At 56.6% G+C, this 12,868-nt stretch overlaps 1 protein-coding gene across 3 annotated transcripts in view; it reads right to left on the bottom strand.

Moving 5' to 3' along the window:
• Positions 1-717: 717 nt before the first annotated feature.
• The window catches only part of PRX (periaxin), a 41,232-nt gene continuing 29,081 nt past the window's right edge, over positions 718-12,868 (bottom strand). For 2 of the 3 annotated variants that reach the window (XM_043534559.1, XM_037884561.2), the window contains exon 7: positions 718-10,757. In XM_043534559.1, the coding sequence (XP_043390494.1) occupies positions 4,503-10,757 (6,255 nt within the window). In that variant the 3' untranslated portion in view covers positions 718-4,502. The remainder of the gene's footprint in view (positions 10,758-12,868) is intronic. The other variant, XR_006287207.1, reaches the window with a different exon arrangement.

The raw sequence follows: 12,868 nt of genomic DNA, 5'->3' as shown, positions 1-12,868 counted from the left end.
GGGGCTCCCCAGTGGTGTCCCCACAAGGAGATTTTAAGCAGCTGACGGGTTATGGCTGCAGCAGCAGGTGTCGAACACTGAAGGGGCCTGAGTGACTCCAGAGCCCTTGTGCCATTCGAGATTAAGCTCTTCCTGAAATCAATTAATAACCTCAGAAGCCCCATTCCCTGCAGCAGCAAATGGGGCGGATACCCATTGGCACAGGAGTGCTGCCTAGGGGGCCCGCTTCCCAGCGTGCTGCCTTTCGGGCAGCCATGCTCTCCTATTCCTCTGGAAGGCCAGGAGATCTTTATGCTGAAGGGATGGACTCATTTGGGTTCAGTTCCAGCATTGGCACCGACTCCCTGTGGGACCAGGAGGCGGGCAGTGCCACGGGAGCTGGGCGCCAGTTCCCCACCTGTACCCTGGAGATGTGGCTTGGGAGAGGCAGCTGCCCAGGGCAGAGGCTGTCCAGTGCGAGGGGTGGGGGCGCAGCGCCCAGCAGAATGGGGCTTTGCAGGGGCATACAAATAATGACAGGAGTGCAGCGTGTGGGGCCAGCCAAAGGTCTGTTCTCTGGCCAGTGGTAGCTGACACGTGGCCTGGGAGACTGGAGGGGCTACAGCCATGAGCCAGGACCCTTATCTTTCACTTCCACCTCGAGCGCTCAGCCCAGGAGCCCTGCAGCCCGAGGTCTTGTCTGCCAGAGGCCGAAGAAAGACACCGCCCAGGGCTCCACGCAGTCACAGATGAATTTTATTCAGACAAACCCAGAACAGAAAGAAAAAGCAGCAGCAGCGCAGTGGCTGTGAGACAAGGTACCCGGGGGGTTCCTGGATCTGAGCATCCCTCTGGGCAGGGCAGGGTGAGAGGACGGGGCCCCCCCCAGCTCTGCGGGACTCCAAGGGAAAGGGGCATTTAGTGTTAATGGGAATCAGAAAAGCCCCCCTGTGTCTAAGCAATGCTTTTAAAACAGCCCTGACAAAGCGCAGGGGAGAAGAGAGCTCCTCGCTCCAGCTACTGCCCCTGCTCCAAACGCCCTCCCGGCTGGTGGAAATGGCAATGGTTTTGGCTAAAGACAGCCCCTTCAAAGGGAAGCTGACACACACACAGCAGCTAATTCCTGCTCATCCGCTTGCTGCCGTGGACAAGTTTAAAGAGAGTGGGTTAAATTCTACCCTGGTGTAAATGATACCGAGGGGCCCCATTACCCCTGCCCCTTGCAGGGATTTGCACCAATGCGAAGTGGGAGCGAATTGTTACCGGCTTCACTGAGTAGTGTTTTGCATCCATTTGAAGCCAGGGCAGCAGAGAATCAGGCCCAATGCACATCCCAGCAGGGCTGCCTGTTTGTCTCCTGGGCAGAGAGAAAGGGGAAGGAACCCACGAGCATGTGTTTGGGGGAAGGTAGTTCTCGCCCTGGGAGCCTTGTTCTGGTGTCTGTGTTGGTCTGGACACAGCAGAGATCACTGAAGGGGACGTGGGTGGAGCTCTAGACTGGAGTGGGATGCTATGCCCACAAGGCCTAGGTACCACTTAGATCCTGCTTCAGCCTTTGGGCTGAAAAGTAGTACGCAGGCCTTGTGCTGGCTTCTTGGCAGCAGGGTGGATTTCACCCCCAGGGAGCCTGTGCGGGTGCAGTCAGTCAGACTACGACATCCAGGCTGCCAGGATCCAAAAGCACCCAGCACCTCCTAGGGCAACACTTCTGGCCACGTTTCCAAATGCTCCACAGCTAGGGAGCTGGCTCTGCAGCCCCCCGGAGCGAGCTTAGCGCTCCATCCCCGCCTTCAGGAAGCTGGCACGAGCGTGGGGTGGGGGTTCTGTGTAATCCGCCTTTTTAAAAAAAAATCTCTTTTCCGGTCATCGGGTCAGACAATCTTGAAAATAAAATGCCAATAATCATACACATATCTTCAGTAAAAGAGGTCAAAGCAACACAGTTCATTAAGTAAGATCAAGGTTTATCTCTTGGCAGGTATGCTGTATATGAGATAATACACGATTAGCTATGAAAAGGCACCCAAACTCCCACCCCCTTATTCCCCTCATCACACAGTTACACATTAGTTACAAGGCAGGAAATACAATGTGACTGCAAACGAGGGCCTGTCCTCTGCCCTGTTACTTCTATTCTGCATTTATCATAACGAAAACCAAGCTACCCTTCCAGTCCATGGCAATGACATCTGGTGTGCTTAACACACCAACCCACCCATGGACTGCAATCGCTCCCGTTAAATACAAGCTAAATCTGCTGCCGGAACACCGAGGCTCAGGTGGGTTATGGCTTCGTTAAGCAATAGAATCTACAGTAGAACCTCAGAGTTACGAACACCAGAGTTACACGCTGACCAGTCAGCCACACACCTCATGGGGAAGCACGCAATCAGGCAGCAGAGACCAAAAACCAGCAAATACTGTACAGTACAGTACGGTGTTAAATGTAAACTACCAAAAAAATAAAGGGGAAGTTTGACAAGGAAACTGTTTCTGTGCTTGGTACATTTAAATTAAATGCTGCTTTAAACCCTCTTTTCTTCTGCATAGAAAAATTTCAAAGCTGTATTAAGTCAACATTCAGTTGTAAACTTTTGAAAGAACCTTAACATTTTGTTCAGCATTACGAACAACCTCCATTCCTGCGGTGTTCGTAACTCTGAGGGTCTACTGTATGTACACATTTGCCCCCAGAAGCAAACAGAGGAATTTCTGGACAGACTCCCACCCCCACAAAGACAACAGCTAGAAATCAAACTACCAGTGGGGGGCGTATTCAATCCTTTCTTTTGGGGAAAATGTAAATAGGAACATTCAAAGCCCCATGATGTTTAATGAGCTCCCTGTTTGTTCCCCTGGGCTGACCGAGGCACTGGGATGGGATTGTGCTGTAGGGGAAGGGCACAATTGTGTGAGTAAGGCACTGTTCTAGGCCTCAGAACACCTGGGTTCATTTCCCAGCTCTGCCACTGACTCCCTGGGAGACCTTGGGCAAGTCACTGCATCTCTCTGGGCCTGAAGTATGGATAATCAGCCTCTCTCTAACTGTCTCATCCATGTAAATTGCAAGCTCTTTAGGGCCGGGACAGTCCTGATCTCCCCAGTAATAATGCTGGGGAGGGGCTCTCCGGAGATCACACATGCAGCGGTGGCTAAGAGGGGACTACAGACGACAGGAGTGTGACGGCTCATTGGCCCTTGGCTCTAAGCATGTCTCATGGAGGCCTTTCCAGTCATCAGCAGAGGTTCCTGGTCTCTTTCCTATTTGGAAGGTGCTCAAAAAACAAGTGAGGGGTCTGAGACCATGGCCTGTTGCAACCCTGACCGTCCCCCTGCCCAAGGGAAATGTCTCCTCTTTGCTTTGGTTAACAGAGCCCCACCAGTGGGGCTGGGTGTGGGAACCTGTGATAAATCCACAACCCGTAGCAGTTTCAACAGCCCTGCCCTGCCTGAGAAGGCTCTTCTTTGCTCCCACGCTGGGAGAGAACACACCAGTTATTTTTAAACCACCTTCCAAGGAGGAACCCTTTGGACTCAGCTGCTATTTGTGTTGATGAAAAGGGCAGCCAGAGGTTAGGAATTTCAGGGTAAACAGAGTGGAGCTGGCCCGGCCAGGCTTTTCAGAGCTCACGGGATCAAACCCCAGCTTTCTCCCCATCTAGAATCACTCATTAAAACGCAGGAACCCGATTTCCACGAAGGCCCCTTCCTACCGCTGGAGCAGTGTAACAGAGTCGACCCCCTGCCGTTTCCTTGCTCCTTTCTTGGAAATTCCTTACCCCCGTTACTAGAATACGAACAAGCTGCGCAGTACAGAGTGAGCTGCGTTTTAAATTTCACATTATCTTTCCTCTTCCAATCGACTCCTTTCTCTGAGCTTAGCATTATGCTAGTAAGAAGGCACTGGTCTGCGGTTGAAAAGAAACGACTGCTTTCATCTCCTACCGTTATCTTACTGACCATTAGTTTGCAAGCGTCTTAATTTAAAAGTGTGAACGGAACAGCCACCCCGAGAAACAGAGTTAAAGCCTAAGTTAAAAAAACCCAAATCATTCGGAGCCCCTTAGTGCAGTCAGAGCCCGCGAGCCCCCACGCGAGGCAGAGCCTTGGGGGGGACCGGGCCTGAGCTGGACCAGGTCAAAGGGGCTGTTTATTAAACTGGGAAAACGGTAAAAAATACTAAGTGGAGCTTGGTTATTTATTCACATTATTTCCAACAAAATTTTTTTAAAAAAGTCTTGCCCCAAGAAGATCCACTTGGCCCCCATCAGGGAGGAGTCAGAGCAGGGGAGAGCCCACACTGGGGCTGGTTATTAGAACAGCTGGGTCCCCCCTAGCCCCATTTCCACCCCCAGCCCACGCTGTGGCTTGAAAGCTCATCTTGTGGTTAGTGCATCTGTCACACACAGGCACAGAACTGTACAGATGCCAGCCTGCGAAACTCCCAACGCGGGGGGGGGGGGGGGGGGGGGGGGGGGGGGGGGGGCTGTTCAAGTCTCTGCTTTCCCTGCCCCAGCCCAGCCTCAGATGGGGGACGATTTCCCCACCATCATCTCGCCCTTGATCGGCTTAACTCCCTCCTCCGGGATCTGCTCCTCCAGCTGAGTGGAGAAACCCAGCTTGGGCGTCCGAATCTTGACTCCCTCCAGCACCCCTGTCCCCTTCTCTCCTTCCCACTGGGAGGAGCCCCCTCTCTCCAGCTGCTCGGAAGTGACTTCTAGCTCCCCTCTGGTTTTGGGGCTCAGGGCCAGCTTGGGGAACTTGAACTTGGGGGATTTCTCTCTGCCATCCAGCTCGCCTCTCTCCACATTGTATTCCCCCTTCGACTTGGAGGTGAAGCCCAGCGAGATCTTGGATGTCTCTGGCTTGGCATCTCGATCCCTCTCCCCCTTTTCCAACAAGGCCATCTCTGTCCTGGCAGCTGAAGAGACCACGTTCCCAGCTTGTTCCCCTTCCTTCTTCTTGAAACCTGAGAACGTGATCTTGGGGGACTTGAACTTGGCCGCCTTGAGAGCCATGAAGGTGCTGCCATGAGCCTCATCCTTGGCCTCTTCTGCCCTCACCAGCTTGAGGTTCATTTCAGGGTCCATCTCCGCCGCCTTATACGGGGAGGAGAATTCAACTTGGGGCAGCTTAATCTTGCCCAGCTTTGCCTTGCTGTCCTGGGAGCCATTCTGCAGGGAAAGTTCGCCCTCCTCCCCGTTGAGCTTAGATGCTGACACCTTCCCGCTGGTGACCAGGTCCGTGACCTCCGTCTTGGAGAAGCCCAGCTTGGGCAGCTTCAGCTTGGAGCCTTTCTCCAGCTCCCCTACCTCCTGGGCCGGGGGCTCTAGCTCCCCATTGACTTCCACCCCAGCTTTGGGTTTGGAGAGGGAGAGCCCAAAGTTGGGCTTCAGCTTTATTTTAGGCACCTTCGCCTTGCTGCCCCCATCCCCTTCCAAGAAGCCAGCAGCAGCTTCGCCATCTCCTTCCAAGAGCCCAGAGGATGCTTCCACCCCCTTCCCCTTGGGCTTCACCAGCACAAATACCGCCTTCTTCACCTTGGCCATCTTCACCTTGGCTTCAGCCTCCTGGGCCTTGCTTTCCTCCCTAGAAAGGTCCCCTTCTCCTCCTTCCTGGGTGGCTTTGGGCAGGGCGATCCCAAACTTGGGCAGCTTCATTTTATACTTCTTCCCTGCCTCGGCTTCAGAAGTGTCCCCCTTCGCTCCTGGAGCCTTGACGCCACCACCCTTCTCATCTCGGATGCCAGCGGCCCTGGTTCTCGGCAGCTCTTTGGAGTCACTGTGGTGGAGCTGAGCCCCGTCAACTTCATACTCTGCGTGCGCCTTGATGCTCGGGGCGGAGATCTCCAGGTCCGGCATTTTGAACAGGGATTTCTTCCCCCCCATCTGCTCCCTGTCTGACCCCTTGTGGCTATGGAGAGATGCCGTCATATTCCCCTCATCCCCGTTGGATCCTGAAATCCCGAATGGCGACATCTTGATTTGGGGCATCTTGAGCCTGATCTCTAACCCTCCCGCGTCCCGCTCCAGATCTTCAGCACCTGCCGATTTCTCGACCCTGGCCCTGGCGTCTCCACCCATCTCGGCTTTCCCCCCCACCAAAGCTGGAGCTTCCCCTGGGCCTGCCGAGAACCCCACGTCCGGAATGGCAAGCTGGGGCATTTTAAAGGAGAAGTCCGTTCCCTCTGCTGTGGGGCAGAGGGGCTGGGTGTCCGTCCTGGACTCGTCCCCCTTGGCCTCTGTGCCAACTTTGGAAATCCCGAATGAGGGCATCTTCAGTTTGAACTTGCTGTCGTAACCATCCATCTCAGAGTCCTCTGCCCTGGGGGAGCTCTCCCCCTCTCCCTTGCCCACGGTGAAGCCAATGGGAACCAATGGCATTTTGAGCTTGGCCTCTTTCACCCCCACTTCGCTGCCTGGGGTCTCGAGGCTCCCCCGGAGTTTGGGGGGGTTAAGCTCCACCTTGGGGGTCTTGGATGAGTCTGTATCTGCCTCCCATTGGTCATTAGAACTGACTCCCCCGAATTTAGGCAGCTTAATCTTTGGGCCACTCACTTCGACTTTGGGCACCTTCCCGTGCAGCCCTGACATGTCCAGAGCAAAGTCTCGATCTCTGCTTAAGCCAACATCAAATCCCACCTCTGGAGCTTTCACCTTCGGGGTAGAAAATTTAGGTAGCCCAACCGATGGTAGCTTAAATTTCCCCTCGGCTTCCTCCAGTTCCTCGATGGTGATCTCCCCCTCGGCCAGAGGTAACTCCACCTCCGACAGCCTGGCTTTGGGCAAGGAAATATCCAGTTTGGGCATCCGGACCTTGGAACCCAGCAGGGAGGCTTCAGTAACACCAGCTGCATATTTGCCCCCTTCCATCTCCAGGGTGACTTTCTGGCCGTTTATGGAAGGCTCTTTCAGCTTTTGTCCTTGGAGGAGGTGCATCTCCGCCTTGGCACCACTTAGCTCTCTATCCAAGTCTTTCCCCAGGAAACCCTCCTGCCCATATTTGGGCAGCTCCACCTTGGGCATCTTAATTTTGGTGTCTGGTTTCTCAAAGGTGGCATCCCCCTCTATTTTCAGCCCAGCCTCATGCTGGCCCAGCATCTCCACACTGACTTTCGGCAAGTTGATATCCAAGTCTAGCTTTGGTGCAGAGATGCCAATGGAAGGTGCTTTGGGGATTTTCAGGTTTCCTTCGTACCCCCTGATGTCAGCCTCGGAGATGTCCATGACTGGCTTTCCCACCGACAGCTCCCCTTCTGCTTTTACACCGGGAACGGAGATTTGCAAGGAAGGAACTTGGGCAGGTGCGGAGATCTCTAGTGATGGCATCTTAACAGTGCCCACTTTTAGGTTGGTGCCAGGGCTTTCCGGTCTCTTGGACACCTCCACATCAGCTTTCTCCTCTTTGGTTCCAAACTTTGGCAGCTCAACCTGGGGCATTTTAATTTCTATGTCAGGGCCTTGGATATAACTTTCATCTTTGGAGCCTCTCACATCAGCTTCTGCTTTCAGGTCAGCCTTGGGAGAAGAGATCGTCAGTTTTGGCATCTTCATGAAGGGGCCTTTTAGCTTCTCCTCTGGGCTCCCAGCAGCCATGTCGGGCTCTTTGGCAGCTGTTTTCCCCTTCTTGCCTTTCACGTCACTCTCAGGAGCTGTCACACTGGGCCCAGGCACCTCCACATCCTTCCTGGCAATGCCAAATGATGGCATTTTGAACCTGGGCATCTTCATCTTGGCCTCCTTGCCCTTTGCTTTCCCATCCAGCTCTCCGGACAAGGCCTCAGCGCTCCCTTTCAATTCCCCCTTGAGGGTCTCTTGTTCCAGTTCCAGCTCCTCCTCCCTGCCCTGGCCCCCAAATTTTGGCAGTGAAAATTTTGGCATCTTCAGCTTAATGTCTGGGACCTCGATGCTGATGTTAGGTGATGTTTCCCCAGCCTGTGTGACCCCTTCCCCTGAGATGTCCCCCTTTCCCTTGGGCAAGTCAATGTCCACATCCACTTTGGGGCTGGAGATGTCAACTGTGGGAAGTTTCACTGAAGGCAGCTTCACTTTGGCTTCGGAGGAGTCCAAGTCGACGTGAGGCCCTGAGATCTCCACCTTCCCCTTGGGAGCCTTCCCCTCTCCCTCCGCAGAGTGCCTGGGCCCATCCACGTCGTCCCCCTGCTTCGACCTGGAGAACGAGAGCCCAAATTTTGGCATCTTCAGCTTAGGCCCTTTGGCACTTGCTTCCAGGGTTTCCGCCTCCAGCTCAGTTTGTAGCGTGGCAGCCTCCAGGCCTCCTTTCTTAACCTTTGGGCCAGAGATGCCAAATTTGGGGAAAGAGAATTTGGGCGATTTCAGCTTGGTATCAGTCTCCAGCAGTTTTCCGCTGATGTCGACAGCGGCTGTTCCCCCCAGCAGGGTCTCGATGGCCACCTCGGGGAGCTTAGGTGTTGAAATTTCAACGGAGGGCAGCTTCACTGTGGCCTCCAGGCTCCCGGGCTTCACTTCGGGGCTTTTGAGTTCTAGGCCGACCTTTGGGAACTTCATATCCGCTTTGCCCTTCCCTTCCAGCCCCGCTCTCTCCAGTTCCTCACCCTCCAGCTTCTCTTTCCCAAACGAAATATCCACCTTGGGGATCTTCGCCACCATCCCACTTAGATCTGGGCCTTCAAAGGCTGCACCCTGGAGCTCAACCTCTGTTTGTGGCGTGGGGCGGTCAGCCTTGGCTTTGGGAGCCGGCACATCGATCTCCACCTCCAAGTCCTTGCAGACAGCCCCGAACTTCAGGAGAGGCTCCTGGGGCTTTTGCAGCTGGAGGTCATGTTCCTTCAGGCCTGCCGCTGCCCTGAGCTCCCCCTCGAAGCCAGGCTTTGCCTTCGGCAGGTCCAGGTCAACGCCTACTTTGGGCATGTCGATGTCCACCGACGGCATCTTCACCGACGGGAAACTCAGCCTGGCTTGGGCCGTTTCCAGCCCTGACTCCAGCTTCCTCCCCTCAGGTTTCCCCGCGGGCAGCCTCACCTCAATCTTCGGCTTCTCGACAGCTATCTCAAGCTCAGGCTTTCGCAAAGAGGCCTCTGGCAGCTCCACGTCAACCAGCTTAATCCCCGGCACAGAGATATCCAGCGTGGGCACACTTATCTTCCCAGCCGCGATTTCCAGGCGCCCAATATCGGCCTCCAGGTGTGGGGCTTTGGGCGAAGGCACGTGGTCCTTGCTCTCGGCTTTCCCGGCCATGCCAGAGAGGTCAAATTTTGGAAGCGACACCTGTGGCATTTTGAATTTGAACTCAGGACCCTCAGCACCATCCCCGTCAGAGGCTTTCACCCTCCCCTCACCAGCTAGCCCAGCTGGTTCCATCTTCGCTTTAGGCAGCTGCACGTCGGCAGCTTTGGGGACAGAGATGTCGATGGAGGGCATCTTCACCCCAGGGAATTTCACCTTCCCTTCGGGGGCAGGCTCTTTCGCTTTGGTGTCCGCATCGGGCTTGTGTTCCCACAGGGAGATTCCAAAGCTCGGCATCTTAATCTTGGGACCTTTTGTCTTCAACTCGGGGCTCTCCCCCTCTGCCTTCCCCACTTTTATTTCCACCTGGGGCACCTTGAACTCCTTCTCTGCCTCCTCCTCCTCTTTGGCTTTGCCCCCATGCGTGGGCAGGCTGATCTTGGGGATCTTCACAGTCACGTCGGGGAGCTCCAGTGTGGCTTCAGCAGGCTCTGCTTCCCGTTCTGCATCTGCCTTCCCCCTGGGAAGGGGGATCTCAACGTCCACCTGCCGCACCCCTATGTTAAGGGATGGGAGCTTCATGCCAGCTTTGTACCTCCCGGCTGGCCCCTCGGCCTCCCCTTTGTCGCTGGGCAGAGAGGTGCTGAGCTTGGGGGCCGGGATGGCAGGCGTTTTCAGTGTGCCTTCCTCTGTAGATGCGCCAAACTTGGTCATTTTTATTTTCAAGCCCTCCCCTTTGGCACTGACGTCTGGGGCTTCCAGGGCTCCTTCCACTTTGGGAAGGCTCAAATCCACCTCTACTTTGGGTGCTGCTATTTCCACCGAGGGGAGTTTGATGCCAGCTCTGAGCTCTTCCTCTGGCCCCTCTGCTTCCCTGCCTGCCATCGGCAGAGAAATCCCAACCCGGGGCACTTGGACTTTGGGCACCTTCAGCTTCCCCTCCAGTCCCTCCACCTCGATTTCCCCCTCCGCAGGCCTGGCGGATGCCCCGAACTTCGGCAGCTTGATCCGCAAGGCCTCCCCTTTGCCCGAGATCTCCGGGATCTCCACTCCAGCTGCAACTTTGGGGGCTTTGAGATCAAGGATGGGAATGTCCAGTTCAACCTCGGGGGCCTTGAACTTGATTTGGTCCTTGAGCTCAACCTCCGCAAGCCCAGCATCCTCCTTGGGCTTTTTCACCTTGGGGAATGGGGCTGTGAACTGGGGAGCCTTCCCCTGGACACCTGCCTCCCCTTCCACGCGCCCCTTGGGCCAGGCTGCTTCCAGTGTCCCTGCCACAGCCAACGCCTGCACGCCTGCAGCCTCCTTCACCTTCAGCCTGGGGAACCTGAGCCTCCTCCCCTTGGTGCGCGAAGAGGAGAGCTCAGCGGAGAGGTCTGGGCTGGGCCCGGCCGCGCCCTTGGCCTTCCTTAGCTTGGCGAACTTGGGAAAGGAGAATTCCACGTCCACAGGAGCCACGTCCAGCTTCCCCGCCGACAGCTCCGCGCTGCCCGTCAGGGCCACCTCCTCCTCCGGGGCCTTCGTCAAGCCCTTCCCCTTCTGCTTTCTCATGGGCACCAGGCTCTTTATGTTCTGGGGAGAGAGGGGAGAGGGAGAACACAGCCGTGTCAGTCAGGGTCCAGCGAGCGCCCTGGCGGCTGTGCAGCGTGGGAACGTTACCTCCACCTCGGCTGCCGTGCTAGCAGTGTGCAACCTGGGACCGAGCCTGCAGCCGGGGTCCATACTGCAGCTCTGTCCCCGTGATCCCGGCCTGCATCCACACTCCTGGATTGCCATCTTAACGGCATTCTCCGTATGTCCCTGCCCCATCACCAGCAGTCACTCCCAGGAGGCTGCCTGCCTTCCTAGGCTAACGGCGTGTTTACGGATGTTTGGATGTATTCGGGACGATAGCAGCTACCAGCCCACGCTCTCTCCCTGCTTCTCAACACATGCCAGCCCACTCCCACTGCTTGGGGCAGGTCGACGCTCCAGACTTGCGTCAGCGAGCTGCGCTGCCGGAGTGCTCCTGGCAGAGCCGCTCTAAGCTGAGGGGAGAGACTGTCCCATCGCCTCAACTCCACCCCTCTCTCTCCAGCTGGCATAGCGCTGGGTACACAGGGCATTAAGGTGGGTGTAAACACGTCGCTCAGAGGGGGGTACCCTGAAGTAAGTGTGCAGGGCAGAGCTGGCCTAGGTCATCCTGCACTAACCGGCCTGGAAACTCGGGCATAAAGAGGCGATGTGTTGGGAGGGTCAGAATAGTCACCGGCAGAGCTAGAGATAGAACCCAGGAGTCCTGACTCCCACCCCCCATCTAACCCTCCAGCCCCACGCCGCACCCAGAGCTGGGATGGAACACACGAGTCCTGATTCCCCCCCTCAACCCACCAGACCCAGGATAGAACCCAGGAGTTCTGACTCCCAGCCCACCCTGTAACCCACCAGACCCCATTCCCCTCCCAGAGACAGGGATAGAACCCAGGAGTCCTGGCTCCCAGTCCAACACACTCCCTCGCTGTTATACCCATGGACTGAAGGACCAATATGCAAATACAAACACCCCAGACCCCACGCCCCGTGGAGCCCCAGGCCCCTAGATGCCTCTCTGGGTGTCCCCTCCTGCAGGTTCCCAACCGGAAGAGGAATTGTTGCGGGTGACACCAGGGGATGGGGCTAGCCGTGAGTACGAAGGGAAATAGCTCCTCAAACCCAGGATTCAAAGGCAAAGAGCAAGACCTGGAGCCTGTGTGTTTCTGTCCTGCAAGGGGGGTGAGAGTCCAACATGGGACAGGGGGAGGCACTAGCAAACAAGGACAGTCTTGCACTGATTCGGAGCGACCCCCTGCAAGGGGGCGTTTCCATCCCTTACTGCTGGGATCGGAGACCCTCTGCTCCATCCCTCCCCTTCCCCTAGCGAGACAGGGTCCTTGCCAGTCAGCCTGGCCCAGCCAGGCAGTCCCCGGCATGGATCTAACGTTTCAGAGAGCTGGGGCCTGATCCTCAGTCATGCCCAGGCCCTTCTGGGGCTAAAGTGGCCATCAGAGAATCCCAGCCACCCTGCAGGGACATCCCTGGCTGGCGGAAGGACCCTGCTCCTAGCCTCTGATTTTAGGGGGCGGATCGGGGCATGGCCAGAGCGCATTGCACTGTGGTTGTTCTCTGCCCCCCAGAGCCCAGAGGGGGCGGATCGGGGGGCTTGGCGAGAGCGCACTGCACTGTGGTTGTTCTCTGCCCCCCAGAGCCCAGAGGGGGCGGACTGGGGGCTTGGCCAGAGCGCACTGCACTGTGGTTGTTCTCTGCCCCCCAGAGCCCAGAGGGGGCGGATCGGGGGGCTTGGCCAGAGCGCACTGCACTGTGGTTGTTCTCTGCCCCCCAGAGCCCAGAGGGGGCGGACTGGGGGCATGGCCAGAGCGCACTGCACTGTGGTTGTTCTCTGCCCCCCAGAGCCCAGAGGGGGCGGATTGGGGGCATGGCCAGAGCGCACTGCACTGTGATTGTTCTCTGCCCCCCAGAGCCCAGAGGGGGCGGATCGGGGGGCTTGGCCAGAGCGCACTGCACTGTGATTGTTCTCTGCCCCCCAGAGCCCAGAGGGGGCGGACTGGGGGCTTGGCCAGAGCGCACTGCACTGTGGTTGTTCTCTGCCCCCCAGAGCCCAGAGGGGGCGGATCGGGGGGCTTGGCCAGAGCGCACTGCACTGTGAT

Source organism: Chelonia mydas, chromosome 23 (genome assembly GCF_015237465.2).
Source record: "Chelonia mydas isolate rCheMyd1 chromosome 23, rCheMyd1.pri.v2, whole genome shotgun sequence".
NCBI classification, from domain to species: Eukaryota; Metazoa; Chordata; order Testudines; family Cheloniidae; genus Chelonia; species Chelonia mydas.
This window is presented reverse-complemented; position numbering and strand designations above follow the sequence as displayed.